Source organism: Misgurnus anguillicaudatus, chromosome 20, assembly GCF_027580225.2.
Source record: "Misgurnus anguillicaudatus chromosome 20, ASM2758022v2, whole genome shotgun sequence".
Taxonomy (NCBI): Eukaryota; Metazoa; Chordata; class Actinopteri; order Cypriniformes; family Cobitidae; genus Misgurnus; species Misgurnus anguillicaudatus.
In genome coordinates, this window is record NC_073356.2 from 33,020,899 (window position 1) to 33,048,874 (window position 27,976).

General features: G+C 36.7%; 2 protein-coding genes across 3 annotated transcripts in view; both read left to right on the plus strand.

The window, feature by feature from the left end:
• Positions 1 to 720: 720 nt before the first annotated feature.
• LOC129454952 (CD209 antigen-like protein C) lies at positions 721 to 27,691 on the plus strand. 2 transcript variants are annotated; one of them, XM_073858566.1, is made up of 7 exons: positions 721 to 887; positions 4,493 to 4,618; positions 5,615 to 5,779; positions 6,090 to 6,271; positions 9,483 to 9,598; positions 14,319 to 14,495; positions 27,331 to 27,691. In XM_073858566.1, the coding sequence occupies exons 1-6, from the start codon at positions 803 to 805 to the stop codon at positions 14,479 to 14,481; spliced, it is 837 nt and encodes a 278-aa protein (XP_073714667.1). In that variant the 5' UTR covers positions 721 to 802; the 3' UTR covers positions 14,482 to 14,495; positions 27,331 to 27,691. The 2 variants fall into 2 exon arrangements, with proteins under 2 accessions (XP_073714667.1, XP_073714668.1); XM_073858567.1 differs by lacking the exons at positions 14,319 to 14,495; positions 27,331 to 27,691 and adding an exon at positions 12,219 to 12,258.
• Positions 18,003 to 27,976, plus strand: part of LOC129454953 (C-type mannose receptor 2-like) — a 131,578-nt gene continuing 121,604 nt past the window's right edge. Inside the window, exons 1-5 of the mRNA XM_073858563.1 lie at positions 18,003 to 18,160; positions 19,173 to 19,298; positions 22,192 to 22,356; positions 23,316 to 23,497; positions 23,920 to 24,035. Coding sequence (XP_073714664.1) covers positions 18,064 to 18,160; positions 19,173 to 19,298; positions 22,192 to 22,356; positions 23,316 to 23,497; positions 23,920 to 24,035 — 686 coding nt within the window. The 5' untranslated portion in view covers positions 18,003 to 18,063. The remainder of the gene's footprint in view (positions 18,161 to 19,172; positions 19,299 to 22,191; positions 22,357 to 23,315; positions 23,498 to 23,919; positions 24,036 to 27,976) is intronic.

The following is a 27,976-nucleotide window of genomic DNA, read 5'->3' on the forward strand; positions in this document are numbered from 1 at the left end:
ATATATAATTAAACAAAATGTAGATAGGCTTCTGGAAATCTTGATGATTATCAAGGGCAAAAAGTGTCAACTCACCAAGTACACCCATACGTTTGCCTAAACAAAAAATATTTTACCCATTTATTTTCTCTCTTTCATTCAGTAATGTCATTAAGTAACTTAAATATGAGAGAACAAATATATATTTTAGTGGTTTCCCTACTGAAAAAATCTCCCAGCTTTGTTTTAGCTGGTGTAGCAAGCTGGTCTAGCTGTGTTTTGGTCATTTTTAAGTTGGTCTAGCGACCAGCTAGTGATCCGCGTTGTGGTGGAAAACCAGCTACTGCCACCTTAAACCACCAGCTTATGCTGGTCTTTGCTGGGAATTTTCAGTAGGTTTTCGGCCGATTTTAACGTGTATATATGATGTTAAAAAAAGCTTTTGATTGATGTAAAACGGATAAGTGCTATGCTTCTGCCAGTAGCCTACTGTCATAGTGAATTTATTTATTTCTCGCTTTAACCAGTGTCTGTATACCTTATCTTGTAAACGAATCTCTTTGAGCAAATATGCACCTCTGCCCCATCTGAACTTCCAGGAAATTGCGGTGAAATTATTTTTTTTCCGACACTGCAAAGCAAACTATTTAAATCTCTATCAGGCACATGAATACTGTAAGTACAAAACCAACCAATCTGCAACAGGCGGAAACATTTCCATATATAAACAACATCACTGCTGTATTGAGCAACTTCGGCCGTACAGGCACAACCAGAGCACAATTTATAGACTGTTCCAGTTTGTTTGTTTAAGTGTCCCAACATGTCCATGAGTACAGAGAATCTCATCGAGGAACCAGATCCTGATTTCGGTGATTACTGCAATACTGGAGAAGTGCGATATTCGGGTACGTTATTTCACTTTATAATGTAAACGCAATAAAGGCATAACTTCATAGACCCTTATAAATAAAGTCTCCACTTTCGCTGGTTGAAAACTCCGGTGATGCCTATGGATGCCAGACGTAAAAGTAGCAAAAGTAATGACTTTTAAAACGAAAAGACCATTAATGTAAACCAGTTGTGTTTCGGGGTTGGGGTGGGGGATCAAAACATCTTGTAAGGATTGAAAACGTAGTCCTATTAGTTTACAAATGTAATCGATTTTATTATTATTACTTTATTGTTTTCATATTACACGTGTATAGATCCGCGTTTATTTTAGGCGTGATTTATTCCGCTAAAAGCAGCTGTGAAGCTCGAGTAGAGTTGTTGAACAGTGCAGTGTCTGTCCCGGCCTGCAGGTGGCACTGTTGATAACACACAGTCGGTCAGTGAACATCGCCTTTCATCAGGTAAATAAAACCAATGTTACGGCAAATTATTAACAACTCATGTCTCAATTGTTAATATCTTAATTTAAAACAGCTTACAATGTCAATGTGTATGTTTAAAAGAAGATAAATATAGCATATAAATGCACCTATGTTAAAGTAATGCTGTTGAAAATTCTAAGAGCTAACACCCTGGCAACAGAATATAGAGAAAAATCAGGATTTAAAAAGTAGGAATGCAAAAAAGAAAAGACACAAAGGGTTGATCAACAAAGGAATTGACAGACAGAAGTGAGGGAATAAAGAAAAGCATTAAAAACAAGACAACCACCACGAGTAGCCTACAAACAGACCAAGGAAAATATGGACAACTAAAGCACTGTGAAAAAATGTTTTCAAGCTGTGTTTGTGGGGTCTCTAGAGCAGTGGTTCTCAAACTGGGGGCCGGGGCCCCCAGGGGGGCCGCGAGATGGTGCCAGGGGGGCCCCAGTTTTATGACATTTTATCAAATAAATTAATTTATCATGAATTCTGTGCAATTAAACCTATAGAAATTAGGCTACTAACCAACAGCACTACTTTCTATCATTTAATATGTTTTGTTTAATTAAAAGTTGAGTTTTAGAACAGTTTTTTGTCATAAATTTTCTTTGGGGGCCACGAAGGTATGCGCCGTACACAAGGGGGGCCGCACCCTAAAAAAGTTTGAGAATCACTGCTCTAGAGGGCCTAAGCCCCTCATCTCATTTTACCCTAGCAACGTCCTTGGTGTAAATGTAGTATTTACAAGTGCTTGAGTATCAAAAGTTAATTTACTTTGTAACACTTTACAATAAGGTTGTATATGTTAACATTAATTAAAGAATTGGCTAACAATGTGCAGTATAGTTTTTCAGCATTTGTGAGCAATTGTGTCAATTATTTTACATTGAGATGTATACATATGGTCCAGGGTAACATTTATTAATCTTTGTTTATGCCATTAGTTCAGTGTGCATTAACTACAGTAAAGGTAACAGATCCAACTATTTTTTTATACAAATGTATTAGTAAATTGTTTTATTACTGTTGTATGTAATACTTAAAAAAATAACTAATGTCTCTAAAGCAACCTACAAAATACATTTGGGCTCATGACAGCAAAACATTTTACTTTTTTTAACAACTTGTATTTGCAATGGAAATTACACTGGTGTTATGTCCTGCGGAAATAACGCTAACAGCATACATGATACACACAATGATGAACTATTTTGAAAGCAAAAGAATGAATTTGGCAGAAAGGTGACAAGTTTGCATCCCTAAGACCATCCCATCCCCTTAATAAGTTTTAATATCTCAATATGCTTTCACAGGTTGGACAAGTTTTTTAATCTTTTTGAAGATATAGTTTGTTTTAGGCAAACGGAGAAAACATTTCAAACGAATTTTTTTTTGTTTTTTTGGAAAACTGGACTGTGTAAGTAAAACAATGAGTGTGCCCACCCATCAACTGATCAGTGTTCAAAAAACTGCTTGGAAATCCTTGAACTTCACGACATGTGACCCTACAAGAGTGATTATTGATAGGCTATCTGTCATCTTAAAAATTTTACAAGAAAAAGAAAAATCATCTACTGACTTTAAAGTATACTTAAGTAAACGTACTTCATCCATTACTGTCCATCTCTGAATTTGACTCTAGATTTGAAGGCAGGGAAAAAATGCTATGCCTGCATTTTTTTTAAAGATGAGCTTGTGTATTTCTATTAAAATCAGCAATTTTAAACGACATATTTGTGATGCACTAACATGTTCCCAACAGGATGTTTGAATTGTTACTAAACCCATATCATTATGCTCTTATATTCAAATAACTGGTTAAGTTGCTTTATTTGCCCTTTGGAAAACCTTTTAAAAGTATAGCAAGCTGAGACAAGTCAGCATGCAGGGCCTCGACAATAGCCCTTGCAAGGCAATATACAATAATGTATTTATTAAACACGTGGTACTAATATACATAACCCCTGTTAGTCTACGCAGATAGTAAGTTTTTATTTGTATGTTAACAAGAGCCAAAATAAATAAACCTGTAAATAAGTAGTAACAGTAGGTCAGTGATAGTTAAAATAGTGACAATGCAGTAAACTAGGAGAACTGTAGAGACTAATCTGGTTGTGTGGGTGTCAATGTGATTTCAGTGTTTATTAACTGTATTAGATCACTGCTTCTCAGCGTGTGCCGTTCCTTTTTGACCCCCCAAAAGCATATTCAATTCAGGGTTCCCACGGGTTCTTGAAATCCTTGAAAGTTTGTGAATCTGGGGGAAAAAATTCAAGGCCCTGGAAGTTTTTGAAAATATGCATATATAGATACAGGTCATTGAAAGTGCTTGAATTTATTTTATGCAAGAATTTTTTTTTTGGAAAAAAAATCAATGTGTAGGATAATATCATAAAAATTCTAGACTTTTTAAGCACACGTGCTAAACTGTTTGCTTTAAATGCTTATATCTCCTGATTGCAAATGTTGATTCATACCAAAATGCTTTATTGCATAGCTGTGTTTGACACATGAAAACGTCTTGGGTTACGTATGTAACTGTTGTTCCATGAGAAGGGAACGAGACGCTGCGTCTTCCTTGCCATACTTCCTGCATCCCTGTAACGCCGTCTTTGGCAATATTTCAGATATCGAAAAACTTCCTGGCTTCTGCGTCACCCTGTCTTTGTTGTTAAGCCTCACCATTGGTTGAATTTGATACACACATTCAGACGCATTTACCCCTGGAGGTGTCCCCAAAGTGTCACCGCAGTGACGCAGCGCGAGTTCCCTCGAAAGGGAACTGTAACAATGTATCTTAAAAGGTAACACGATGTAACCTTGCTCTCACTTGAAATGTGTCCCCACATTTAGTCCTTGAATTTGAGGGTATTAGACCTGGAAAGTCCTTGAAAGGTCCTTGAATTTGAAGTTAACTAAAGTGTGGGAACCCTGTAAATTATACAATTATACTTAATACATTTCATATACTGGCATAAAACATGGAACCCCTGGTACCATCTGGCTAGATAATATATAATCTCAAGACAAGTAATACTTAAACATGTCTACTGGGTGTCAGAGAGTTGCAGATGCTGCTTCATTTATTTGAAAACTCTTATGTTGTAAATCAAGATGTTTTTTGTATATTTTCACAGTTTTGAATAACCAACAAAATAATGGAAAGCGACCGTTTTGTCAAGAGCCCTTCAAGGTGGCAACCGCATGCCTGACTGCCTTCTGTCTCCTCTTGCTCGTGATTCTGGTGGCTACAAATATTCACAGTGTGTACTTCTTCTTTTCTGACTATTAATATGTACATAAATGCTGTTATCGGGATTTATTAACTAGTTCCCATAAGACAACTTGAGTCATGATCTTGTGCTTTTCTCAAGTTCGCCGTCATAGCTGAGCACTGGGTAAAAGGTTTGCATGCAGGTTTAAATCAACACTGTAGTATCAGGGGTTTTCAAACTTTTTTATCACCCAAACTAAATAATTTTTCTTAAGGTATCCCCTTTAATAGCTACCGAGCCCCTAAGGTGACACTGAAGTAAAAAAAAGTTTAGTTTTATGTGCTCACGCAAAACCTTCATGTGCAGAATTTTTTTAAAGTTTAGTTTTGCGTGCGCACGTGAAACTAAACTTTATTTAATTTTTGCTCCGGAATTAGCACATTTCCATTTCAAAAATATATTTTATATATTTATCATATATAAAATAATATATAATATAATAATATATTTTTCATCAGTTTCCATTTTTTTATCAGTAGTAGTAATTTACATATGCTAGTTATTGTTATTATTACCAGTTAGACCTTAATCTGGTAATTTACTTTTATTGGTCCGTAAATGCCCAGTTTTACAGACTTAGCTTTACCTCCTAAGACCTGGTGTGTCCACATACATCATTTTTTGATGTTTGCACCATAATACTTAATTCTGTGTACTGGAACCTGTTGTACACAAACGTTGACAATTACACTTCTTCATGTTCAAAAAAAAAATTTGGTTAGTTCTTCCTAACCCCAAAATAACTGAAAGAAATCTGAAAAAAAAGAAAAACCAAACCTCGGGTCTTTGGAGGTTATGCTAGGACTTACAGTAAGCTGGCACCCGGGAGGTTTGGTACAACTTAATTCGCTCTGATCCTCACACACTGATGCATCATGTGTCATCTGTCATCATTCTGCATGTTTTTCTCTTCATTCCTGGAAATCATTGCATGTTTATCTGACGATACAATCATCTGCTTTTTTTCCTTCCCTTTTGTGTTAGAGAGTTCTTCTGTTCAGGATCTCCCCTCCAGTTCTGCTGAAGCTCATATGCTTCAAACCTGCGCCAACGTGACCAATCTGACAGCAGAACTGCACACTCTGAGAAAAGAGAAGAGTGACCTTGAGAAAGAGACATCACAGCTAAAGAACAAAATCACTGCGCTAGGTTTGTGACGTGTCTGTAATAACAAAAATAGCACTGAATAAAAATGCATTTTTTCCTGTAGCTAAATGAAACAGTTAAGTCAACTTTAAAAAAAACAAGGCAATGTATCACCAGCACTTTTTTGAGTCAACTGCAGTCCACCCAACTGGAAAATTTGACCAAAGTGTTGTGTAAAGTTTCAGTAAGAAAATAGTTCACTCCAAAATAAATAATTTATTCACCTCACAGTAGCATCTCTGATGTATATGATGTCCTTTCCTGATTTGAATATGACGAAAACGAATAATATAATAACTGTTTGTCTTTATAGAAGCATCGGCTGCTACAAAATGCACTCCAGTGACAGCGAAAGGTTCCTGCCCATATGACTGGCATTACTACAATGGCAGCTGTTACTTCATCTCTGACGAAATCACAAGCTGGCCAAGAAGTCAGGCTTACTGCAAACAAAGAGGAGGACACCTGGCTATCGTCCTTACAGCTGAAGAACAGGTAAATAAGAACTGTGTATCTTAAACCTCTTTCACACAAAACATTCATTGCAGAAAATTGCCAAAAAATTACTAAAGGGGACCTAGTAACATTGCTGGAACATTTCCGGACCCCAGCTGGGCCTCGTTTATAAAATGCTGCGTAGAAACGGTCCTACATTTGATCTTACGATCATTTATCAGAAATGCGTACGCGTGATTCATAAACCGAACGTACGCGCAGAAAACGCACGTACCCCTTTCTTTCAGAAGTGAAATTTATAAATCGCAAATGATCTTGAACTTGTGCGCAGCTGAGCAGTTTCAGATCTCCACCTTTAAACGATGCCTAATTAATGTCATAGACATATAAAAGAGCACTTCTTAGTATCTAAACCCTTTTCGAGTAGCAAGAATGGCTTATATTTCCAAAAAACCTGCAGCAATCAGACAAGCAAAAGTGCGTACGTCTGCTCGGACCCTGACGTGGAGCTAAGCACTTTTACACGTCAAATAATGTTTTTATAAATATGGACTTTGCCGTGGATTTTTGCGTACGCACACTTTACGATCAAATCTGTGCGAACGCGCACACGCTTTATAAATGAGGCCCCAGCTGTGTGAACATAAGTCAGGAACAATGCCATAAGGGGTGTAAGAATAATTTGTCGTCGCAACAACTTATTGATGGTTAAAAAGTCTTCATGTAAACACCCTAATCAATATGATTGAGGTCGATCGAATGCAAATTTCTAACGTATTAAAAGGTTTGGTGCAGTCCGATCTGTGATCCGATCATCAGGAGAAAAGTAAGTATATAAACGCGTGAATCGTAGTATTTTCTCAATCGGATGCAAAAATACCTTGCGCACGCGCAGAACAATTGTGCTCAAGTTCACATCTTATATGTAGGGGAGAACCGGGGCAAAAGTAACGCGGGACGAAAATAATAAAACGTTTTTTTCCGAGCCCTGAGAAAATTTGCATCCCAAACTACGACAGCATCTTAGGTACACAACCCCTTACAGAGCTGACAAATGTTGCGTTATTTACTCACAGTTTTCTGCGTGTAGATCCAGAAAGGTGTTTTTGACCATGATAAGTAAATTCTTAATCTTAAAGCGTTCATTTTTTTTCTTATAACGCGTTGTGTTTCTCATTTAATGTGTTAAAGTACTGATCAATCTACAGGTTTTTCAAAATAAAAGTAAATCGGGTTTAAATGTGAGGAGATCCTGTCAGGTCGAAAGTAACACTTGTTACTTTTGTCCTGGTGCTAATAGTGTTGTAAATGTTGCAAACTGAAATTATTCTGATTTGATTTAATTTTATAGTGTTTAAACTGTTGAAAAAATGTTTTATTCTCAACAATTTAAGTTTGTACTGTTGGTTGCTTTTTGATAAAACTGAAATTTAAAGGTGCAGTGTGTAATTTTTAGAAGGATCTCTTGACAGAAATGCAAAATAATATACAAAACTATATTATCAAGGGTGTATGTATAATGAACCGTTATGTTTTTATTACCTTAGAATGAGACGTTTTAATCTACATACACTGAGGGTCCCTACATATACGTGGAAGTCGCCGTTTTGTGCCGCCATGTTTCTACAGAAGCCCTTAACTATTTTTACTATGTTGTCTCCGACGATTACATGTTTTTTGGGGCACCGCCACCGTAGCTTCTCTATGCAATTCAAAAGCGAGGGGTGAGCAGTGTACTAAGCAGTTGGTTGCAATTCGTAACCTCACCACTAGATGTTGCTAAAACACACTGCTACTTTAAAATGAAAATGTAATTTCATTATTTTTTACAAAGATAAATTACAAAATATTTTTGCAGTTACATATTAACGAAGTCATAGTCGTGTATATTTATTAAAAACAAGTGTAACACAAAAATCTATCTTGTTTTCTTGTGTTACTTTCATCCCTGCAGGTGGGGTCGAATGTAACAATTCACCACTTATGTTTAAAGTGAAATGATACTGAAGTCGTTTTACATTTTTTCAAAATTCCACCTGGTATTGATAGACCACACTTGTGAGTTATTGACCACAGCAAAAATATATCTCTGTCTAAAACATTATCTTTTAAAATGAAGTTTTTCTGAAAAACTGTACTTTCGCCGCCGCTCTTCCCTACCTTATATTTACGTATTATTACGCAGCATCGCGTTCTTCGCTCTAGATTACTCGCAGGATTTAACTTCATGCCATGCGAATTTCGCAGGATTTAACTTCATGCCATGCGAATTCCGCTGCAATTGCGCCACCTGCCCGTGTGAGTTTATGCCTATACGTGTCTTTGCGTTGACTTGGTATGTAATCTACTCACACAAATCGTTAAATTTGTGTTTGGTGTGTACGCCCCATAACGGTAAAGGGGTCACGTGCTGTACATTCGGCAGCATTCATGTCTTTCATAATATTACATAAAGCAATAAAATGGCATCATGTCTTTCAAAAACTTCTTAAGAATAACTTTCTCCAAATCAGCTTTGACTTCTACATTTATTCAGAGATAAAGTGTGAACTTGACCAGAGATGCTGTGCCCAGCGTTGCCAAGTCCTCTGATTTTTTTCAAGTTCAGATTTGAGCTATGTTTAAACCATTAGTTAATTTTTTTCTGTGGGTTAAAGAGGGTTTTGTTAATTAGTATTGACATTTGGGCTCTGAATAGTCATTGGGATGCTTTTGAGCTAGCTTTGAATATCCATTGGGCTGGTTTTAATACGCAAATCTGGCAACCCTGGCGCAGACGATTGGCTCAGATTATATTGAATGTACATGTAAACTTAATGTTAATCGGATTGCAATGTTTAGGGAGCATGTAAATGGTACTGGCGTAACCTGCATTCAGATTAAACTCAGTTGCATTGACAAAAGTTTGTGCATGTTAAAGAACAGCTGTGCCTAAACTCTGCCCCCCTGCCATAGAAGAATCGTTTTCGGTACCTAAATGGTTCTTTTAGTGATTTAAAGTACCCTTTTCACTACAATGAACCATTTGTTTATCATAATAGTTAAAGGATCTATATGTAATCATTAAGATAAAAATGGATCATCTACGTGAAGCACCTTTATTTTAAAGAGTGTATTGGCTTGTAATGTGAAAGAAAAAAGCACATGATGAAACTTGTAAGCTAATACCTTGAAAACGATGTTGACAACATTACTAAAGAATCTATAATAATCTATTTCCAATTATATCTGACCTCCTGACCTGATGAAGACTTTTATATGGGACCGGCTGCCACGTGGTCACTGGAACGCCTTCTGGATTGGCATAACTGATGGAAAGACAGAAGATGACTGGCGCTGGGTGGATGGAACCAAACTTGTCGGAGGGTGAGTGAAAATATTTGAGTTGAAGATGTTAGAAAGAATCTAAATCTCAGCAGCTTTTCTATGAATCAATATTAAGTGGCAACATATATTTCACAAAAAGCATGTGGTTAAATACTGAATCATATTCTTTCATTTCTCCTTTTTTTTTGTAGCCGAGTGATCTTTGTGGTTTAATCATTTACTTCCTTTCAATACTTTTTTCTTTGTAAATACAGATTTAAAGGAGTTTGAAATGAGTTGCATTTTGCTTACTCTGAAATAACACTTTCTGTAATTGACTGACTCAACAACAAAATTACAAAAACAACTTACTGCCAGCTACAACACATTGGGTCTGTGCTGTACTAACAGTATTGGGCTTGACATACTTAAAATATTATCATACATAATTTTAACAATATTATAATAATGTGTGAATCTTTGTCTACACTTTTAAAAATAAAGGTGCTACAAACAGTGTTTTTGTGGATAAAAAATGGTTCTTCCATTGCATCACTGTGAAGAACCTTTCAAGCACCTTAATCTTAAATTTATTCTTAATTCTTAAAGGGAAAGTTCGGCCAAGGATGATATTGAACCCATGATTTACTCACCCCGAACCGTCCGAGATGCGTATGTCCATCATTTTTCGGACGAACACATTTTCAGTTGTTTTGGAGGATGTTTTAGATCTTTCAGTTAATTAAATGTGAAGTTGTGGGGTCCACGACCTTAAAGTCCAAGAAATGTGCATCCATCCTTCACAGAATAAATCCAGACGGCTCTACGAAGATAAACAAAAGCCTTCTGAGGGTGATCCGTGCCATTTTGTTGTGGAAGTATCCACATTTAAAACTTTATAAACAAAAGTGACTCGCTTCCGGTAATGCTGCCATCTTAGTTGCGTCCGCATTCAGGATGAGAGCTTACGCAGCCTACGGAGGCTACTCTGCTGCTGCTATGTGCCCCCGCCCTCCGAATTTGTCATACGTCACTAAGAAAAGTGCGTACACTACGCTAATACTCTCTCCTGAATACAGAGGAGTATAAGATTGGCGGCGCTACCGGAAGGTAGTTGTTTACGTTAATGGAGTTTTGAATGTGGATATTTCTACAGCAACACCGCGCGGATTGCCATCGGAGGACCTTTGTTTGTCATCCTGGAGCCGTTTGGATTTATTTTGTGAGGGATATATGGAAATTTTTTGGACTTGGGGGACGTGGGCCCCGTAACTTTACTGTTTGGCAGCTGGGGGATATAGGACATTTTCTAGAGTGGCTGAATGTGTTTGTCTGGGGGTTGTGGGCGTGTGCATCTCGGACGGCTTCGCGGTGAGTGGATCATGGGTTGGATATAATTTTTGGCCAAACTATCCCTTTAATGAAGTGCCCCACTGAGGTACCGACCTTTTTAAAAGGTCTTAATATATACCAGTTTGATACAGATATGTACCTTTAAAGGTATCAATATGCACCTCTTGGGTACAAAAGTTAACTTTTTGAAAATGACAACCTTTGTACCTTTATTTCTGAGAGTGTACCTAATATTCATATTGTGTTATTATTGTGTTGTAATGTTGTGTTGAACAGCACCTATCCTCCGATTCACGTTTCTACATATCCTTTAGTGTGTAAGTGTGTGTTATGGTGCGTTTACACCAAACGCGTTTCAGGCGTCAAAATCGCGTCAACCGCACCTAGTTTGCCGCTTGAACAGTTTGAATGCATTTGCGCTTGTAGAGCGGAGTAGGAAAAAGCAAGCATTTGACACGCGTCAGAGGCAAACTCCGCTTCTTGTGGAAGGGGCAAGTGCTATGCGGTTGTCTGTTTGCAAGATGACTGATATTGATTGTGCATTTATCGAGAGAGTTACCTGTTTGTATTTGGTAACCTTACTATAGGGGGGAAAATAAACGGCACAGGTCGATAAACGTCACGTGACTCAAAAGTGAAATGTGGTATTACAACTTACCAGGTTGCACGATGACCTCACTTGACACTCTTTCAAGAGAGGTCCTTTTATTCCTTCAGGTTGAATGAGTGACTCCGGGCGGGGCTGCCTCCACAGCAGCAAGCAGGCTTCTGACTGGTTAACGCGGTTTGGTTTGGTTTTCAACTCAAAATTTCAAACACAAAATGCACAAAAAGCACCATTCGCGCGTACCGTACACAATGCTCAATTCGCGCCTTCCGTGCCGCGCCAAACGCCTCATCTGCGCAGCGGGACCTCCAGATGCGCGTCAACGCGTCTTCACATTGACTTAACATTGAAATCACTCACGCTTCACACTTCCACCGCGGTTGGTGTAAACGCAGCATTAGTACATGTTAACGATATGCAAAAGGTACATTATTTTTCTCCTTTTTTTACTACAACAAACACACGGATTGTAGGCAACAGTTTTCTTCTTGAGATTGGTGATGTAGACAAGACCGACACTATCATAATTCCTCCCGCTTGGACTCACAGCCTGTAAGTTAACTCGTGTTAGCATTGCATTGTGACCGAATCTTTCAAACATGGTAGGGAGCGTCACATTTCTGGCTGATGTCAGAGTTATTCAGGCCTCTCACGACATATAGATTAGGGACACAGCGCTTTTCAGATCGATAAGTTTTGTACCAAATCAATCTGTTTCAGGAAGAGAGGGATATCTGGGGCTTAAAAAATGTACGGTATGTGGAAAATAACTCATTGCACACATTGTATTATACCAAATACACAAAATAAAGTTTTTTAGCAATGAAATAGGTGACCTTTAATTAGTCGCGTAGCTATGGGTGGGCCTGGGTCCACCCACCTGCCTATCCAGTAAAGCCTATTAGTTATCCTAAAGAGTAAATTATGTTGCATTTATCACTATACTTGACCTATAAAATAAATCTTTTTTTTAACTCTTGTTTGCTATTATAATAAGGAATAAGTTAATTTTGTAAATAGTAGTGCAATAAATAGCGCATTTCGAACAGCCTCCTGGCCCCTCCTACACCCCACATCATAGAAATTAACACCCGGTTTAAGGCTGACACGTAAGGAATAATGAAAGCTGCGCTGCTTCATTGTCTTAGAATGAAGGTCACGAAGACCTTCGGTGAGAAGACTTTATTACAGCTTGATGGTGCACCCTTTAACATGAGGTGTTGGTTCAGCAGCTAAAAAAAAGAAAAGTCTTTGCAGATAACATTTGCGCCCATGAGCCTTCTGGTCTGAAAACGAGGTGTGTTCAGGCGCATTGTTGGTTCTTTGCTATTTTGAGGCAAATAAAATAGACTAGCCTACGCCACTGACCAACTAAAACCTGCCAATGGAGAAATATTGCTTTTGTTATTTAATGAGCGCATATGCGCCTATAAACGGCAACATGCATTTGCGCCTATAAACGGCAACGCGCATTTGCTTATCACATGGATGCGCAGCAGCACACACACGTTTAAAATATGAAAAAATCAAAGGATTAAAATTTTTTAAAAGATTATTATTGAGTGTCTTGGACATAAATGAGGACCGATTATGAGATGTTAGAAGGCGTAAAAACCTGCTTCACCTGTAGCCTGGTAAGTAATTAAATGTTTTGCTTTAAACAAATGAAAATATTGCATTTATTTAGAATTTTTTTAATGCTACCCCAAAGATTTATTATATATGATGACTTTGTACCTGTGGATATGATGAGATGAGAACCGTTTTTATGTTAGGCTTAAATTTCAAAACACCCACGCGCTGTTCAAATGAACTATTTTTAAAGTACAAACCTTTTTTTGCATATGTGTAAATTATTCTTTGAGATTACTGATCATGTAGGCTATCCATACATTTACAATAATTAAAAGCCTGCTATTTTTACTTCCATGACTGAAAGAAAACGACTTTTAAAGGTTTAAATGAAGAATTTCGTTGCAAAACGAGAGAACTCCGTTTTTAACATTTTTTGTCAAATTATTATTATGTTATCAGGTTATTATTTTGTTTTATAGTGCTACTTAGCTGTATTTTTTAAGTTATGAAGGTTTAAATCAAAACAAACCAACCGCAGTTGAATTGATATTAATTGGAATGCACAACCAAAAAATTAGATTTCTTTTGCAACGAAACTTTTCAAATACCAACAAATTAAGCTACTATTTAAAGTATTTTTAAAGTAGGCCTAAAGCTTTTCTTGCATATTTGTAAACTATTCTTTGAGATAACACGGATCATCTGGGCTATCAATACATTTACAGCAATTAAAAGCCTGCTATTTTTACTTGAATGATCATGACTGAAAGAAAACGACTTTTAAAGGTTTTAATACCAAAGAATAACAATTTCATTACAAGTAAAAACAACGCAATTTTTTGGTATCGGTCTTGAACTGGTGGTCTTCTTCCTCTGCTTGGTTTTTTAGTTTGCAAATTCTGCCAAAATATGGAATCGGGATGGCGCCGGTGCGGCTGGCTTGTGAAGGAGATGAGACTCTTACTGGTTTATTGCACATTGCGCTTAGATTGTTAAAATAGGGCCCATACAGGCTTTTGTTCTTATTAAACGGTGATATATTGAAACTGGTGTAGTTGTGTGTTTGTATATTTTGATAACAGATGCTTTTTTGGTTAAGGCCCACCTGATTTTCTCTGGGCCCACCCACATTGTGAATCCTGGCTACGCTAGTGCCTTTAATATGTGTATTAATAATAAATCATAGTATCCAAGGCTAAATCTGTCTGGGATAAACTTATGTAGCACTTTATTGTCCTTTTTTAGTTTCTGGGAAGACGGCGAGCCTAACAATCACATTAATGAGGACTGTGGCAACATGGTAAAAACTATGGTTTTTAGTCGCGTAGCTACAAAGAGCTGGTACGACGCTCCATGTGACATGTCCAGATACTGGATCTGTGAGAAGAAGGCAGATGGGTCCACTTAATCATCATCATCATCCATCTCATATCAACATCTTCAACTTTAGTTTCAGGGTGTTTTCAATAAGAAATGTTGCAGAATGAAGAAAGATTACTGATATGAGTTATGATTGTACTTTGTATGCTTGATCTCAGGATTTAAACAATTTTAATCAATTATAATCAATTAACTGTTTAAAATTTAGGGTCATTTCATTAAATCAATTAACTTTTGTCCACATTTTATCATAATACTATACAAATTTAACTTTGTAAATTATGTGGCAACAAAACATTTTACATTTACTCATTTACCCTAAGATACTTTTGTATTGAAGTAGGTCGCATTTATTCTGCGCTCTTATTGGCTGCTTTTCTTTATGATTCAGTCCAAGTCATCCATTTCAATAACATTTTTGTTTTGTAATGAAAAAAAGTATGTTGGTACTATCACATTTTTCTCCACATAACATTTCAGTCAAGTGATTATAAACTTTTGATGGCGTAGTGTAAAACATGGGTTTTCACAAACAAACTGGGGTCCGGAGATCTCTGCACAGCAAAATTGTTTATATTTGCATTTGTATTTTTCTGTGTTTCCTTATTACAGTGCCTTTTATCTCAGGATTGTATTCCTTGTAAAGCTGCAAACTAAATGTATTGTCAAAGTTGCTGCAGTACACATACATTTTAATTAAAAATGTTTCTTTTATACATCAGCATTATTCTAACTGTAGCTGCACAGTCATTGATCAAAACAGCAGAAGGATATATATCATATAATAAAAATCTTTTTTCAATGTTTAAGTGCTATAATTGAGTCCCCAGTGCTTCTATCACCCTAGAAAATATGAAAAAGAACAACTTAGTAACTTAGTTCTGGTAAAGCGTGTGAAAAAATTGGTCATTGAAATGTGGCTCCCCTTGTGATGTCAGAAGGGGATCTTATTAAAATAATACCGCCCCTCAATCTGCAACTATCCAACCACAGCACTGCTATTAAGTGCAGAGAGAGAAATTATTGACAGCAAAATTGAGTTTCAATTTCAACAAACCACCATTATGGTGATCAGTGTTTCCATTTCATCAGCTCATTTGCATTTTAAAGGACACACCCAATACAGCACATTTTTGCTCACCCCTACTAATTGGCAATTTAACATGCTATAATAAATTATCTATAATATTTTGAGCTAAAACTTCACAAACGTAATCTGGGGACACCAAAGATGTATTTTATTTGTCAGAGAGGAACCATTTTTAGTGTAAAATGTAGCACCACTATAGCACCATATATGGTTCTACATAGCACAATATGCTACACAGGTATTTCATGTGCTATATGGCACTTAAAATGGTTCCTCTATGATTACGAGCCAAGAACCACTTTTAGTGCTATTTAGCACCCTTTGTTTTTAAAGTGTACATGGACATCACATTTTTTGGTAAAAAAGTAAATAGGAAAAGTTTGTAATTTTAAATAATTTGTCTCTATTTGTTTTTAAGTAAAAAAACAACAACATGCTTCCTGTTTTTAGTATTTATGCTAATTCCACTTTTGTCCAGGAGGAGTCAGTGTTCAGCAGGCCAACATTAATGGGCCAGTTTTTGTAAGGGCAACCAAGCCAAACAAACCAGACTTCAAACATCAAAATGAATCTATCTAGACTTAAAAATCAACAGAATGAAAGTATTTTGAAAACAATTGGCTAGATGTAAGCATTTAGGTGCATGCTTGCATCAGCCTGTCCTTCTACCCCTTGTCCTGTCTGACTGTATATAATAGGGGTCTATCTAACTGATTCAATAGCCATTTCTCAATATGCGTTCTTGTCTGTACTTGCATTCTTGTGGACTTGTGAAACGTCATCAGTCGCGGCCCAAGTACTGTTCCAATTCAAAGTTCGCACGAAGCCCAAGTTCACATAAATCCCCGGATGTGTTCTTGATCCGCCCATTTTATCGAGGATGCATCAGAGGAGACTTGTTTGGACAGCGAAGTTTCCCAGAATGCATTTCGCATCAGGAGTTCGTTCTTCAGAGTCTGTACTTGCAAGTTCGAACTACGAAGGACACAAGTCCGAGTTTGGCGTACTTGGTATTGAGAAACGGCTAATATGTACTTTCTTGGGTTCATTCTTAACCCGAATTAGTTGATATTACTAGAAATTTGGGCAGAAACCAGTTGCACAAAATAATTTTAGCTTTTATACAGGGTGAAACTAAACAGGTTAAGTTGTATATAGAACCTTTAGTTAGTGAAGCAGACAAATCAAGTTGCCATTACATTGTAAGATATCTGTGCTGCCTTAATGTTTTTGTTGAATCAACTCAGATTTACAAGTCATGTCAACTTAATATTATTTATCTTGGTTTTTATAGATTGTTCTTAGTTGTTTTGCAAAGATAAGAGTAAATTACTGTATAGCAACTTAATAAAGTAGCTAATTAAAGCCATATATTTACAGAGAATAACCTGCATAGTTGTTTTTAATGTATTTTCACAAACTTATTATGTTTTTATACATGTCTTTTTTTAGCTATTTTACAAAGATAAACTGTATTTTAAAAGAATATTACTGTATAAACACAGAACAACTTAATAAAGTAGCTAATAAAAGCCATATATTTACAGAAAATAACCTGCAAGGTAATTGTTTTTAATGTATTTTTTTACTGTTTAATAACAATTATTAACAGCAATATACTGTAATTTAATGAATTATGCCTGTAAAAGATTCTCTGTGTTTTTACGGTTTTTGCATGTAATGTTGAAAAACAGTTTTTTACTGTAATGTGACGGAATCCGTCTGGCAACTTTGCAAGATTTTTTAAAAACTTTTTTTACAGCGTATCGCTGTTTTCACTGTCCTTAAAATGATTCCTTGTTCTATGAAGTCCCTCATTCAGAAATACCGAGTTCTGATTGTGTAGCTTTTTTAGTGTGTTGTGATTTGACAGCAACTTAGCTTAGCCAGAGCCATTTGGGGCTTAGCTGGCGACTGACGTGACGGGAGTTTAGTCAATTGACGTCATTCAACCGGGAAGTAGAAAGCTGTAGTCCAAACCGCCTTTCGCTGTAGGCTTTAAAAGGGGACTTCTATTAAAGAGAATATATCGCCTGGCAGTGAACTTTGAGCTTTATCATTTTAAAGGTATTATTTAGGCTCTAATAGCAACATTACACACTAACTAAAGTTTGAAAAACGGGATCAGGAAAAATGGGACCTTTAGTCTGTAATATCAATTGCTCTGTTCAACATCTCCAGTTGATTATTTAATTTTAAGGATTTTCTATTTTTAATTCCTTTATATTACTTCTATGTTATAAATGGTATTATAAACAAGGGTGCACATTATGTCCTGGTTCTCAAAGGAGCTGATGGAGATGCTGGCTGGTACTCACACTATTCATAGCACCGACATGCTTGCGGCCCATCTTCATGATCTTATAGGGCCCCAAAATTGAGCTTGGCCCTACTGCGAAATACTGTAAATACAAAACCAACCAATAGGCATTAACAGGCGGAAACATTTTCATATATAAACGACAACATCACCGCTGTGAACAGAAGTTTGTTTCAGTGTGTTTGTTCAAGTGTCCCAACATGCAGATGAGCACAGAGAGAATGAATGATAAACTTAACGATGAACCTGACCCGGATTTGACTGATTACTGCAATACTGCAGATGTGCAATATTCAGGTATGTTGTGTTATTTCATTTTATTATGTAAAAGTGTGTAAAAGCAACAGAGGCATAAATTCATCAATGTAAAAACTTTTACGATCTACTTCATTTTTTTTGGAGAAACATTTTAACACTTAAATATATTGAGTAAATTGAAAAGCTGTAAAATCTAGTAGATTTCAATAATGACATTTATTTCATACCACATTAAATGAGTAGATGTAATCAACATAATAAAACAAGTCTTTATAAGAGTTGAGTCCACTTAATCTTAAATAAATGCAATAGAAATCCCTAGTGAAGTCTACAGAAAAATGAGAAACATAATTAAAAATGTTTTGTAAATACTTTTTAACTAAAAAAATTATGCATTTATTTCATTTTTTGTATTATTCCTTTATTTAACCAGGTAAAAGCTTTCTGAGATTAAAAATCTCTTTTACAGAAGTGACCTGGCCAAGATGAGCAGCACAGTATTTAAGTAAAAAATAAAAGTATAAAATAAACAAGTCAGAGAGAGTAGATTTCAGATTATCAATAACAAAAAATGTGTTTACTCAAATAATACATTGTACAAATGTGTCATAATTAAATCATAATTAAAGATACTCACTAAACTTACCCAAGTTTTAAGTTGATATTAAATACAAATAATATTGATTTAAGAATTATATATTTTTTAAACTTATATTTATATAATTGTGCAGCTCTTAATAATCGTTTTAACTTAATTTTTTAAGCTAATGTTAAATACATAAAATATTAATTTGAAATTCTTACAACTTAAAAATCTTACATTTATAAGAGTAGCATTTCAAAAATGTATAAGAAATATTAAGGATATTTATTACACTGTAAAAATATTTTTTTGTTGAATCAACTTAGATTTACAAGTCACGCCAACTTACTATTATTAATCTTGACCAAATAAATAAGTGTCTGAGAGTTGCAGATGGTTTGTTTCTTCATGCTGCTTAATTTATGTGATAAACTCTTATGTTGTAAATCAAATGTTTTTTTTCCCCAGTTTTGAACAATCCACGAAATCATGGAAAGCGACCATTTTGTCAAAGCCCTTTCAAGGTGGCAACCGCATGCCTGACTGCCTTCTGTCTCCTTTTACTCATGGTCCTGGTGGCCACTAAGTATTACAGTATGTACTTCTTCTTTTCTGACTGTTTTCAAGATTTATCAACTAGTTGTCATTTAGACACCTTGAGTCATCAATCTTACACTTTTCTCAAGTTTTCTGCACTGTCAAAAATAAAGGTACAAAGCTGTCACTGGGGCAGTACCCTCTAAAAAAGGTCCTAATGTGTACCATTTAGGTACAAATATGTATCTTTGAACTGCCAATATGTACCTTTGAAGTACGTATATACATTATTTGGGTACAAAGGTTTACCTTTTTGAACGATTACTGTCCCAGTAACAACTTTTGTACCTTTATATCTGAGAAGCTGAGCACAAACAAAACAGGTTTGCATGCAGGTTTAAATCAATACTTTCAGGGCCGGCCCGAGGCATAAGCGAACTAAGCAGCCGCTTGGGGCCCCGTGGCCACCAAGGGGGCCCCCAATCGTTTTTTTTTTACAATTAAATAACTTAAACAAGTAATATAAATGAATGAATATGTATGAATTAATGAATACAAATGAATAAATGAAAAACTCAAGACAAAAAATCTGAGTTGCAGACAACTAGCTAGCGTTTGAGACTCATGTGCAATATAGACACCTCGCGTGCATTGACAATTCCCGTCGGGTCCTGATCACACTGTCGGGGCTTATTTTCCGATAACTACCGGCTAACTCTACATTATCCCTTACTTAATGTGCAACTTTGTTCTTTTAATAAATGTTTGTAATTTCTTTATTTTTTAATAAAGAAATTGGTGATGGGGCCCCCAAACAAATTCTGCTTAGGGCCCCTAAGATGCTCGGACCGGCACTGAATACTTTAGTAGTAGATCGGGGGATTTCAAACTTTTTGTCACCCAAACCCCCTTCCCTACATTTTTTTTTTTGTTGAGATTTTAAGCATCACAGCAATTTCATATCACATTTTTATGTTTAACTTTAAACCGTTTTATCAGAAGTAGTTATTTATTTAGTTATTGATTTTATCACCTGTTGGACCTTCATTTGCTAATTTTCTTTTATTTGTACATAAAGGCTTGCTTTCACAGACCACAAAATAGCTTAAAATAGCACAAATGTCCTAATTTAAATCAGGCATGAAGTCGCTTTTATAAAAACACTGAAAGAAACTGACTGGTATGCATCTTGAGGCGACCCAATGGCACTGACTTTAAATACAAGTACATAAGGGCAAGTTATTTTCAGTTAAAGGGATAGTTCACCCGAAAATGAAAATAATGTCATTAATGACTCACCCTCATGTTGTTCCAAACTCGTAAGACCGTTCAACTTATTAGGATCTTTTAGGATCTTTTAGTCCGAGAGCTTTCTAACCCCCATTGAAAATCTATGTACGGTATACTGTCCATGTCCAGAAAGGTAATAAAAACATCATCAATTTAGTCCATGTGACATCAGTGGGTCAGTTAAAATGTGTTGAAGCAACAAAAATACATTTTGGTCAAAAAATAGCAAACATTACGACTTTATTCAGCATTGTCTTCTCTTCCGGGTCTTTTGTGAAGTGCGTGTGCGAGACTGAAGTCACAAGACTGCAGTGATGCTGCTGATGTACGACGCTGCTGACGTGTTATCTGGTGCGCCCCAGCACTTTTTTTGTGCCCAAGCTTTGTTTACAGTCTGAGTGAGACACACGCTGTAAGTTTGAAAAAAAAATCTTCGCAAACATGTCTGAGGATAACACGTCAGCAGCATCACTGTGCACGCGCATTCGCAACAGACGCAGAAGAGAAGAAAAAGCTGAATAAAGTCTTTTTTTTGGACCAAAATGTATTTTCAATGCTTCAACACATTCTAACTGGCACATGGCCTACTTTGATGATGTTTTATTACCTTACTGGACATGGACAGTATACCGTACATAGATTTCAAATGGAGGGTCAGAAAGCTCTTGGACTAAATATAAAACTTCTTAAACTGTGTTTCCAAAGATGAACGGAGGTTTTACGAGTTTGGAACGACATGAGGGTTAGTCATTAATTACATTATTTTCATTTTTGGGTGAACTATCCCTTTAAGGTCTATTGTGTTTGTAGTGGCATTGAGCGGTGTGCTTGTGAATTGCAAACAACCTCAATTTCAAAACACAATGAGAAGCTACGGTAGCTGGCACTGGCTGCCACAGGACAAACATGTCGTCGTCTGAGACAACGTATAAAACTAGCCCTGTAGAAATATGATGGTGACTACCATGTAAGAAGACCTGTGTTGTATGTAGATAAAAAAGGCTCATTTTAAAGCAACACTATGTAGTTTTTTTACCTTTAAATAATGTCTCTAAAATTATTTCAGTGATAGAACAACTTTTAACTGGACAAATTGTACTGTTGCTGCAACCTGAGCAGCCTCCTAGCTGCTACAAGCACACTCTGAAAGTGGCGGTGGAGGGTAGAGCACACAGCCCCGCCCCGCCCCGCCCCTCCCCTCCCCCTGCCTGCAGAAGAGTATCTGATACCAGGCACTGTTGCGCTTTTCAACCACATGGGGGAGCTGTAAGTCATTTTTACATGGAAACTACATAGTGTTGCTTTAAGGTTATTAAAATAATACAGTTCATTACGTAAAGCCTTTATACACTGATAATACAGTTATGTATATTATACTGCATTTCTTGTCTGTGAAAGCCAGGCAAAAGCCGATCTGTAAATTTTTTTCTGATTGGCTATTGCAGTGTTGCGTAATGGTCACATGACTTTTATATTAACAAAATTATATATATATACACACAAACCCCCAGGTTTGCCACAACAAATTTCAGCCTGATCCTCACACTCTGATGCATTATTATCAGTTTTTGTGCATGTTTTTCTCTTCATTCTTGGAAATCCTTGCATGTTTATCTGACGATGCCAGCATCTGCTTTCTTTTTCTTCCCTTTTGTTTTAGGTAAGAGTTCTTCTGTTCAGGATCTCCCCTCCAGTCCTGGTGAACCTCAAAAGATTCTAGGCTGCCCTATTGCCCTTCTGTCAATAAAACTGACCCGTTTGAAAAGACAGAATAGTGACCTGGAGGCAGAGAGGTCACATCTGAAGATCAAAATCACTGCGCTAGGTTTGTGACGTGAAAGTGTTTTTGTAATAACAAAAATAATAAAAGTGAATAATTTAAAATGAAAAAGCAATAATAAAAATGCTTATCAGTTTTTATGCATTTTTTCAGTGTTAAAGGAATAGTCTACTCATTTTCAATATTAAAATATGTTATTACCTTATAACTAAGAATTGTTGATACATCCCTCTATCATCTGTGTGCGTGCACGTAAGCGCTGGAGCACGCTGCGACGCTTCGATAGCATTTAGCTTAGCCCCATTCATTCAATGGTACCATTTAGAGATAAAGTTAGAAGTGACCAAACACATCAACATTTTTCCTATTTAAGACGAGTAGTTATACGAGCAAGTTTGGTGGTACAAAATAAAACGTAGCGCTTTTCTAAGCGGATTTAAAAGAGGAACTATATTGTATGGCGTAATAGCACTTATGGGAGTACTTCGACTCGGCGCAGTAACACCCTCCCTCTCCCATTATGAGAGTGAGAAGGGGAGCGAACTTTTCAGGCGAGTCAAAGTACTCCCAAAAGTGCTATTACGCCATAAAATATAGTTCCTCTTTTAAATCCGCTTAGAAAAGCGCTACGTTTTATTTTGTACCACCAAACTTGCTCGTATAACTACTCGTCTTAAATAGGAAAAACGTTGATGTGTTTGGTCACTTCTAACTTTATCTCTAAATGGTACCATTGAATGAATGGGGCTAAGCTAAATGCTATCGAAGTGTCGCAGCGCACTCCAGCGCTTACGTGCACGCATGCACACAGATGATAGAGGGATGTATCAACAATTCTTAGTTAAGGTAATAACATATTTTAATATTGAAAATGAGTAGACTATTCCTTTATGAGTTTATGAGATTAGTAAATTATTCCATTCCTTTTTTATTCACAATTTCTACAGTGTCCCAACCTTTTCTGATTTGGGGTTGTAATTGTTTGCCACTGTTTGTCTTTATAGAAGCAGCGGCTGACACAAAATGCACTTCAGTGACAGCAAAAGGTTCCTGCCCAGATAACTGGCATTATTTCCAAGGCAGCTGTTACTTCATCTCAGAAGAGAGCGAAAGCTGGCCACAGAGTCAAGCTTACTGCAAACTAAGAGGAGGACACCTGGCTATCGTCCTTACAGCTGATGAACAGGTGAATAAAAACTGTGTATCTTAAACCTTTTTCACACAGTGCATTGATCCCAGTAAATTGTCAGAGCGCCTTTTGTATAAATGCAATCACATCATTGCTTCTGGGATTGCTCTTGTAAAGGGGACCTAGTAACATTGCTGTAACATTTCTGGAGCGCATGCTATGTGAACAAAAGTCAAGAACATTGACTTAAGGCAGGGGTGGGGAACCCTGGGTCCATTGTCCTGCAGAGTTTAGTTCCAACCCTAATCAAACACACCGGGGAATACAATTGTGCATTGTGAAGCACTTTTATTTTAAGAGTGTATTGGCTTGTAGTGTGAAAGAAGAAATTATAGCTAATATCTTGAAAAAGATGTTGACAACATTACTAAACAATGACATCTATTTCCAATCATATCTGACCTCTTGACCTGATGAAGACCTTTATATGGAACCTGCTGCCACGTGGTCACTGGAACGCTTACTGGTTTGGCATAACTGATGAAGAGACAGAAGATGACTGGCGCTGGGTGGATGGAACCAAACTGGTCGGAGGGTGAGTGAAAACATTTGAGTCGAAGATGTTAGAACGACTCTAGATCTCAACAGCTTTTCAATATTAAATGGCAACATATATTTCACAACAAGCATGTGGTTAAATACTGAATCATATTCTTTCATTTCTCTATTTTGTAGATGAGTGATCTTTGTTGTTTAATTTATATTTCCTTCCCATTATTCCTTTCTTTTTTGTCAATACAGATTTAAAGGAGTTTGAAAAGCGTTGCATTATACTCTGAATTAATAACACTTTCTGTAATTGCCTGACTCAACAACAAAATAACAAAAAACAAACTTACTGCCAGCTACAACACAACCCATCGGGTCTGTGCTAACAATATTGGCCTCGACATACTTAAAATGTTATCATAGATAATTTTAACAATATTATAATAATGTCAGAGGGAATCTGTGTCTACACTTTTAAAAATAAAGGTGCTACAAACGGTGCTTTGTGGATAACATCACTGTGAAGAACATTTTAAGCTCCTTTATTTTTCATTCATTCTTAATGCTCAGTGAAGTGGCCCACTGAGGTACCGACCTTTTAAAAAGGCTCTAATATATACCAGTTTGGTACAGATATGTACCTGCTTTGAGGGATCAATATGCACCTCTTGGGTACAAAAGTGAACTTTTTGAAAACGACAATTTTGTACCTTTATTTCTGAGAGTGTACCTAATATTCATATTGTGTTATTATTGTGTTGTAATGTTGTGTTAAAGAGCACCTATCCTCCGACACCATACTAATACTGTGTTTGACCCCTTTCGCCTTCAGAGCTGCCTTAATTTTACGTGGCATTGATTCAACAAGGTGCTAAAAGCATTCTTTAGAAATGTTGGCCCATTTTGATAGGATAGCATCTTGCAGTTGATGGAGATTTGTGGGATGCACATCCATGGCACGAAGCTCCCGTTCCACCACATCCCAAAGATGCTCTATTGTGTTGAGATCTGGTGACTGTGGGGGCCATTTTAATACAGTGAACTCATTGTCATATTCAAGAAACCAATTTTCAAGAGGTTTAAAAGACCTTGTTTACACTGTCAGTCCAAATCCAATTTCGGTGCATATCCGATAAGAATCTAATCACATTTAGCATGTGACCGGCTAAAAACCACATGAAATCAGTTTTTTTTCTAATCCGTTTCAGGCTACATCCAGAGGTGGTTTGAAATCCTTTTCAAATCGCATTTCTAGAAATCCATTTCAGTCTGACTGCCCTTTTCGGTTACGTCAAGCTGTCACGTCACATAAAACACTTCAGACGTCGAGGCAGATAATCTGGAAAACGGCTACAGGACGCACAGATCTGAACAGTTGTGATACACAAGGTGTATAGTGAGTCTGTCAAATAAGATATGCACCAAAATCAGATTTGGACTGACAGTGTGAACAAGGTATTAGTCTTGATAGAGAGGCTGCAAACAGCAGGGAACGTGTCACACTTCCTGTGTTGCCGGTTTCAAAGAAGCGAAAAAATCTTCATCATTAGATGAACTGTTGGCCAATTCCTTAGTGTGGTCCAAAGGCTCCAGAATAAATAACTTTTTAATTCAACTGGTAATCAGTTTAATTCAATTGGTTTAATAGAGCAAGGTAAAATAGATCTCTAAAATAGAAGTACTTTTTGACTGCAAATAAAATTTTAAGGAGTAAAAAGTACTTTTTTTCTTTAAAAAATGTAATTAAGTAAAAGTAAAAGTATTGATTTTTAATTGTCCTCAAATAAAGTAAAAATCCCAAAACAGTAATCAAGTAAAATTACTCAAGTACTTTAGACCTCTGTGTACATGGTGGTCATAAAGGGATGGACATGATCAGAAACAATGCTCAGGTAGGCCGTGGCATTTAAGGGGCCTAAAGTGTGCCAAGAAAACATCCCCCACACCATTACACCACCACCACCAGCCTGCACAGTGGTAACAAGGCATGATGGATCCATGTTCTCATTCTGTTTACGCCAAATTCTGACTCTACCATCTGAATGTCTCAACAGAAATCGAGACTCATCAGACCAGGCAACATTTTTCCAGTCTTCAACTGTCCAATTTTGATGAGGTCATGCAAATTCTAGCCTTTTTTCCTATTTGTAGTGGAGATGAGTAGTACCCGGTGTGGTCTTCTGCTGTTGTAGCCCACCCGCCTTAAGATTGTGCGTGTTGTGGCTTCACAAATGCTTTGCTGCATACCTCGGTTGTAACGAGTGGTTATTTCAGTCAAAGTTGCTCTTCTATCAGCTTGAATCAGTTGGCCCATTCTCCTCTGACCTCTAGCATCAGCAAGGCATTTTTGCCCACAGGACTGCCGCATACGGGATGTTTTCCTATTTTTTACACAATTCTTTATAAACCCTAGAAGTGGTCGTGCACAAAAATCCCGGTAACTGAGCAGATTGTGTAATACTCAGACCGGCCCGTCTGGCACCAACAACCATGCCACGCTCAAAATTGCTTAAATCACCTTTCTTTCCCATTCTGACATTCAGTTTGGAGTTCAGGAGATTTTCTTGACCAGGACCACACCCCTAAATGCATTGAAGCAACTGCCATGTGATTGGTTGATTAGATAATTACATTAATGAGAAATTGAACATGTGTTCCTAATAATCCTTTAGGTGAGTGTAAATCTCTTTTCTTGGACTACAACAAACACATAGATTGTAGGCAACAGTTTACTTCCTGGGATTGGTGATGTAGACAAGACCAACATTATCATAATTCCTCCTGTTAGCATTGCATTGTGAGCGAATCTTTCAAACATGGTAAGGAGCGTCACATTTCCGGCTGACGTCAGAGGTATTCAGGCTAATTACAAAGTACAGATTAGCTGGCCAATCATGGACACAACACTTTTCAGATATATAAGTTTTGTACAAAGTCAATGTATTTCAGGAAGACAGGGATATCTGGGGCTTAAAAAATGTGTGGTATGTGGAAAATGTTGTGTTTTTTTAACAATAAACCACGCGAACACAATGTATTATACCATATACACAAAATAACGTTGGTTTTTAGCAATGAAAAAGGTGCCCTTTAATATGTTTATTAATAATAATCATAGTACCCAAGGTAAATCTGTTTGGAATAAACTTATGTAGCACTTTATTGTCCTTTTTTTAGTTTCTGGGAACACGGCGAGCCTAACAATGTCAATAATGAGGACTGTGGCTACATGGTAAAAACTATGGTTTTAGATCGTGTAGCTACAAAGAGCTGGTACGACGCCCCATGTCAGATGTACAGGCCTTGGATCTGTGAGAAGGCGGCAGATATGTACTCTTAATCATCTCATATCATCATCTTCATCTCCAACAGAACTTCAAAAATGTTTAGTTTCAAGGTGTTTTTGATAAGAAATGTTGCAGAATGAAGAAGGAAGTGCTATGAGATATGATTGTACTTTGTATGCTTGATCTCAGGATTTAAACGATTTTAATCCATTTTAAACCATTTACTGTTTTAGGGTCACTTAATTAACCTTCTAAGACCTGATGTGTCCACATACGTGGACATCACATTTTTGGTTAAAAATGTAAAAAAAATGTTCACAAAAATTGTGATTTTACTAAATAGGTAAAGTTTGTCATTCAAAATAATTTGTCTTTATTTGTTTTCAAGTAAAAATAAATTCTGCAAGAACAAAAACAGGTTTCCTCTTTTTAGTATTTATGATAAATTTCACTTTTGTCCACCAGGATTCATTGTTGAGCCACGTCTTCAGAAGGCAAACATTAATGGGCCAGTTATTGTAATTGTTTTGAAATGGGACTCTGTTAAAGAAAATATATCGCCTGCCAGTGAACTTTGAGCTTTAATCATTTTACACGTATTATTTATGCTCCAATAGCAACATTATTCACTAACTAAAGTTTGAATGGGATCAGAAAAAACTGGACTTTTAATTTGTAATATCAATTGCTCTGTTCAACA

Excerpts from the sequence above, each read along its gene's own strand:
- LOC129454952 (XM_073858566.1), top strand. The coding sequence starts at position 803 with ATGTCCATGAGTACAGAGAATCTCATCGAGGAACCAGATCCTGATTTC. Across the intron at positions 888-4,492 it reads TGGAGAAGTGCGATATTCGG|TTTTGAATAACCAACAAAAT; the intron begins GTACGTTATTTC and ends ATATTTTCACAG. Across the intron at positions 4,619-5,614 it reads GGTGGCTACAAATATTCACA|AGAGTTCTTCTGTTCAGGAT; the intron begins GTGTGTACTTCT and ends CTTTTGTGTTAG.